Source organism: Marmota marmota, unplaced genomic scaffold (assembly GCF_001458135.2).
Source record: "Marmota marmota marmota unplaced genomic scaffold, marMar, whole genome shotgun sequence".
In the NCBI taxonomy this organism is placed as follows: domain Eukaryota; kingdom Metazoa; phylum Chordata; class Mammalia; order Rodentia; family Sciuridae; genus Marmota; species Marmota marmota.
Window position 1 is genome coordinate 1,010,273 of NW_026000256.1, and position 5,311 is coordinate 1,015,583.

Consider the following 5,311-nt stretch of genomic DNA (forward strand, 5'->3'; position numbering starts at 1 on the left):
GGCGGAGGGGTCGGGCGGCGGCCGTAGAGCCGCCATCTTTGGTCCAGTGCGGCGTCGGCGGCGTCGGCGGCGGCTGCTGTAGTGAAGGAGGAGGAGGAGCCGAGCGGTCGCTGGCACCAAGGCCTGACCATGGATGAGGAATACGATGTGATCGTGCTGGGGACCGGCCTCACTGTAAGTGCACCCTCACGCGCCCTTGGCCCTACATCATGCCTTCCCCACCGTCCGCGATGATGCAGCCCCTGGTCACCAGCCCCATCGTTCCATCGTCCCATCATTGCATTCTCCGCTCAGGTTCCCCAAAAGCCAGGCCTATGCCCACCTCACTACCCTGCCACACAATGTCGATTGTATTCGACTGTTATGCCTTGGTCGCCCTGAAGGAATCCTCCACGACCTCACGACTCCCCAGGTTGCAACCCCTGGCCCCCTGGTGTGCTCCCTCCCTTGGCCTGCTTGGCTGGAAAATTCACCCCCACTCGACCTGATGCCCCCCGACCCCGCCCACGCTGCCCCCCTTATCCATCTGCGGCACCCATCACCCGCCCAGCATCCCTTCCCAGTATCCCCTCCTATCCTGTGCTAATCGCAGTGGGGATGCAGCATGAGGCCATGGGGTCAGGTGGCCTTGCCAGGGTGGACTCTCATCCCACCTTCCTGGCTTTTTTCGGGGGTCAGGGAACCCAGGGAATGTTCCAGAAGCAGCAGCAGCGGGGGCAGTGACCACATTCCTGTTACCTCACCCCAGTTTCCCATGGAGACCTCAGACTGAATGGTGTCTGCAGCCTTTGTCCTTGGGCTAGTAACTGCTGAGGGTGTTTATCTTTTCCCTTCCTCCAGACCCTATTGGTCTGCTTACCTGAGACTCATCTCCCTCAATCTGGGCCCATACACCCTCCTTCCATGATCATGGTCAAGAAGGCTCAGGGTCAGGGGCTCTTGTCCTTTGAAAAAAGAGCAGTGGAGGGTGGGGCCTGTAATTTCAAAGACTGTGATAATCTTGGCTTCCCTTTCAGGTGTCCTTTGAGGTTGAAATGGGTCTTCTCTATGATTCATCATGTTTTATCTGTCCTTCCATGTGCTCTACATAGATAGATGACTTTCTTGGCATGTTCGTATTGGAAGACTGTACCTGTGTCTGATGCACACTCTGTTCCCCTCAAAGTCTCCATTATTTTTATCCTTCTTCATATCTTTCCCAGCAAGATTATGGAAGACACTGGTCAGATAAAGCTGTCACCCTCAATTTTAGGCAACGCAACAAGCTAGGGGTGGAAGGAGCTGTCCATTGTGGCAGGTTTGGGAACAAATCAGGGCTGCCATTGGGAATGCAGGCAGGTGGGAGTGCAGCAGCAAATGTCACCCCTTCCGCAGGAATGCATCCTGTCAGGTATCATGTCTGTGAATGGAAAGAAGGTGCTGCACATGGACCGAAACCCCTACTATGGGGGCGAGAGCTCTTCTATCACTCCCTTGGAGGAGGTAAGGCTGCCTAAACCTGGACCCAGGCCCAGATCCATCCTTCATTAACCCTCTCACATTGAGGCATAGGGTGGAAGAATGTCCCCAGGCTCTCTAGGACAGTAGGGGACATAGGGGTAGACCTTGAGGTTTTTCTCTTTCTCTCCCTCCTGTTTACAGCTGTACAAGCGCTTTCAGTTGTTGGAGGGGCCCCCTGAGTCGATGGGCCGGGGCCGAGACTGGAACGTTGACCTGATCCCCAAATTCCTCATGGCCAATGGTGAGGGAGATGAAGAAGATATTGTTGAGGGGTGGGCAACTGGGAAGACCAATGGAGGGTCAGACATTAGAGCAAGAGCAGCCAGACCATACAAGAGCTTCTGGAGGGAGCTGAGCTAATGTTGCCTCTCCCTCCCAACAGGGCAGCTGGTAAAGATGCTACTGTATACAGAAGTAACTCGCTACTTGGACTTCAAGGTGGTGGAGGGAAGCTTTGTGTACAAGGGGGGCAAGATCTACAAAGTGCCATCCACTGAGACTGAGGCCTTGGCTTCCAGTGAGTGTGGGTCCCCTGATCCAGAGAATAATGGACTGGGTGGGGGAGGCAGACTGTCCTCAGGGCTGGTGGCAAGGTAGCCATCCAGAGAAGGGTTCCCTTTGCACCAGGTAGCATTCACCAGGCAGTAGGAGAGGCTCCTTGCTTTGTATTCTCCATTGCAGGTTGCCAGGAGGGAAACACATGTAGAAAAAAGATGGAGGGGGATTCTTTTTAGACTTTGGCAGGGCCTCCACTTAACCCCTGAAATATCCCAAAGTGGTGGAGATGGGAAGGCCAAGTCCAACTCAACCCCCTATTCATACAAGTGGGGAAACTAAGGCCAAAAAGGGTAGGAGGGTAAACATCAGGACACATGAAGAAGCTCAGCTGGAGCTAGGGCATCTACTTTCTTGGCCTGCCCAGCTGGGAAGGGGGGTTTAGTGTTCCAGTGACACAGAAAGTTTCTTCATGCTCCCTTTCTCAGATCTGATGGGCATGTTTGAGAAACGGCGTTTTCGCAAATTCCTGGTGTTTGTGGCAAACTTTGATGAGAATGACCCCAAGACCTTTGAGGGTGTTGACCCCCAGACTACCAGCATGCGTGATGTCTACCGGAAGTTTGACCTGGGCCAGGATGTCATTGACTTCACTGGCCATGCCCTGGCGCTCTATCGCACTGATGAGTGAGGGAGGCTGGTGTGGTGGGAGGCCCCTTGCCAAGCCTACACCCTACCCTCCTCACACCTTCCTCCTGCTCCTTCTGCCCACCCTGCATGTCCCTTGTACTTACCCGTCTGTTACCTTTCACTCCCTCTCTCCCCTGCATTTACCCATATCTTTACCGGGCCATACAGGGAGGTGGGAAGGCTGGCCTGGTGCCTGGGTGGGGATGAGCAGGGGTGCTGCTATCAGAGCATCTTCCCGGATTCCTGTCCCCCAGCTACCTGGACCAGCCCTGTCTTGAGACCATCAACCGCATTAAGTTGTACAGCGAGTCCCTGGCCCGGTATGGCAAGAGCCCATATTTATACCCACTCTATGGCCTGGGTGAGCTGCCTCAGGGCTTTGCAAGGTGAGGAAATGGCATTTTTTTTCAGTTGGCATTACTAGTACCAAGGCCAAGAATGGAAATGACCCCCTTGAGCATTTTTAGAGCATTTCATACCTTCCCATCTGTGATCTTCATTTACTTTGTTCCATCTCTGGGTGATAGCATAGCCCTAGTACATTGAGGTATACAGGAAAAGAACCAGGCCTCTGTGGAAGTGGCTTTCTCAGTTCTGGCAACACCAGGATTGGACACCGGGTCCCAGAACCTTGAGTTGAGGCTTAGCTGATAGCTGGCCCTTCTCCAGTGAGTCCCTTTATTCTGGTCCTCTGGTTCATTTCTATGTGGAACTGCTTTCTTCTGCCATCCTCATATTAGCACATCACAGAATATAGCCCATCACAGAATATTCTGGGAAGAAGCTTCAGAGAGGAAGGAGCATGCCAAGATCAGTCCTGAGTTTGTGGCAGTGATAGAACTGGGACGAACTGCTGGATCTCCTGACTTTGGCCTGCCTGGGCAATCTTTTCTGTACCTTGGTGGTGGAGTGGGGAGAGTGTAGTGGAATTGATCCCCATTTATCCTGAAGGGAAACTTCACCATCACTGTCTTCGCCACAGATTGAGTGCCATTTATGGGGGAACATATATGCTGAACAAACCTGTAGATGACATCATCATGGAGAATGGCAAAGTGGTGGGCGTAAAATCTGAGGGAGAGGTAAGCCTTCCCCATTCGATGGGGTCATTGTGGCTAGGGCAGGGTTTGATTGCCACCTTAGGGGCTCAGTTCCTAAGGAGCCTGACTGCTGATGGGTCTGCTGCTCCTCAACCTCAAGGCCCTAAGAGCTGGGAACTGGGGAGTCACCCCAAAAGAAGTCTTCATAGCCATTTCTATTGGCAAGAGGTATCCCTCAAAGACCATATGCTATGTCTTTGATCCAGAAAATATTCCTGATCACAGTGTCTCTCAGCAGCAGGGTTGCCCTTCTCTGAGTTAGGCACCTACTTGTACTATAGGAGGAGCAGTAGTGACAGCTCAGAGGAGCACTTCCTGCCAGAGCTGTCTGCCCTCACTGTGGATACAGACTGTGACCACCCAGGGCATGGGATGGTCTGATGGGCAAGGACTTGTGGTGCCTTCACAGGTGGCCCGCTGCAAGCAGCTGATCTGTGACCCCAGCTACATACCGGACCGTGTGCGGAAGGCTGGCCAGGTTATCCGCATCATCTGTATCCTTAGCCACCCCATCAAGAACACCAATGATGCCAATTCCTGCCAAATCATCATCCCCCAGAACCAGGTCAACAGGAAGTCAGGTAGGCTAGGCCATGACTGAGTATTTCCTGTTCACTCTCCTTGGGGTTGCTATGCCTCCCCTCACCCCAGCCTTGGGGCTCCCCACATGATCCCATCATGGAACAAATGGGACCCTCATTGTAGTCACCACAACTTGGGGACCCTAAGGATCGGATGGCTTGAACTCTTTTCCCTCCGTGATGGTGACCCCTTGGTTGCTGCCTGCTGTGCCGGGGTAGGAAGGGGCAGGCAGGCCAGAAGGCACCTAAGGAGCCTTTTCCATGTGTGGCTGTTTCCTTTGGCCCTGTTAATGGAGTGTTTCCTGTGGGCAGACATCTACGTGTGCATGATCTCCTACGCACACAATGTGGCCGCACAGGGCAAATACATCGCCATTGCCAGCACCACAGTGGAGACTGCAGAGCCTGAAAAGGAGATTGAGCCAGCATTGGAGCTGCTGGAGCCCATTGATCAGAAGTGAGGGGCTGGGCTGAGCCTGATGGGGAGGATGAGAGGGAGGGAGCTGATAGTAGAAACCAAGAAGGGCAAGGCCCATTGTGAGACTTGTCCTCCCTCCTCCATCTGCCCCCCAGGTTTGTGGCTATCAGTGACTTGTATGAGCCCATTGATGATGGTTCTGAGAGCCAGGTAAGCAGCCTGTCTCAGCCCTGGCTCTTAGCTGCCCACCCAGTGCCCCTACCTAACTCACCCTGGCCATGGGCTCTGGCTGTTTGCAGGTGTTCTGTTCCTGCTCCTATGATGCTACCACACACTTTGAGACAACCTGTAATGACATCAAAGACATCTACAAACGCATGGCTGGCTCTGCATTTGACTTTGAGAACATGAAGCGCAAACAGAATGACGTCTTTGGAGAAGCTGACCAGTGGTTGCCGAACCCCCCTCCCCTAGCCCCTGCTGCCCCCTCCCCCATCTCTGTTCTCCTCGAGGGCTGGGGAGACAGT

At 53.6% G+C, this 5,311-nt stretch overlaps 1 protein-coding gene across 1 annotated transcript in view; it reads left to right on the forward strand.

The window, feature by feature from the left end:
• Nucleotides 1-5,311, forward strand: part of Gdi1 (GDP dissociation inhibitor 1) — a 5,932-nt gene continuing 621 nt past the window's right edge. The window contains exons 1-11 of the mRNA XM_015506943.1: nt 1-174; nt 1,375-1,482; nt 1,642-1,741; nt 1,883-2,017; nt 2,484-2,682; nt 2,940-3,071; nt 3,668-3,767; nt 4,195-4,366; nt 4,679-4,823; nt 4,940-4,994; nt 5,084-5,309. Of these exons, the coding sequence (XP_015362429.1) occupies nt 130-174; nt 1,375-1,482; nt 1,642-1,741; nt 1,883-2,017; nt 2,484-2,682; nt 2,940-3,071; nt 3,668-3,767; nt 4,195-4,366; nt 4,679-4,823; nt 4,940-4,994; nt 5,084-5,309 (1,417 nt within the window). The 5' untranslated portion in view covers nt 1-129. The remainder of the gene's footprint in view (nt 175-1,374; nt 1,483-1,641; nt 1,742-1,882; nt 2,018-2,483; nt 2,683-2,939; nt 3,072-3,667; nt 3,768-4,194; nt 4,367-4,678; nt 4,824-4,939; nt 4,995-5,083; nt 5,310-5,311) is intronic.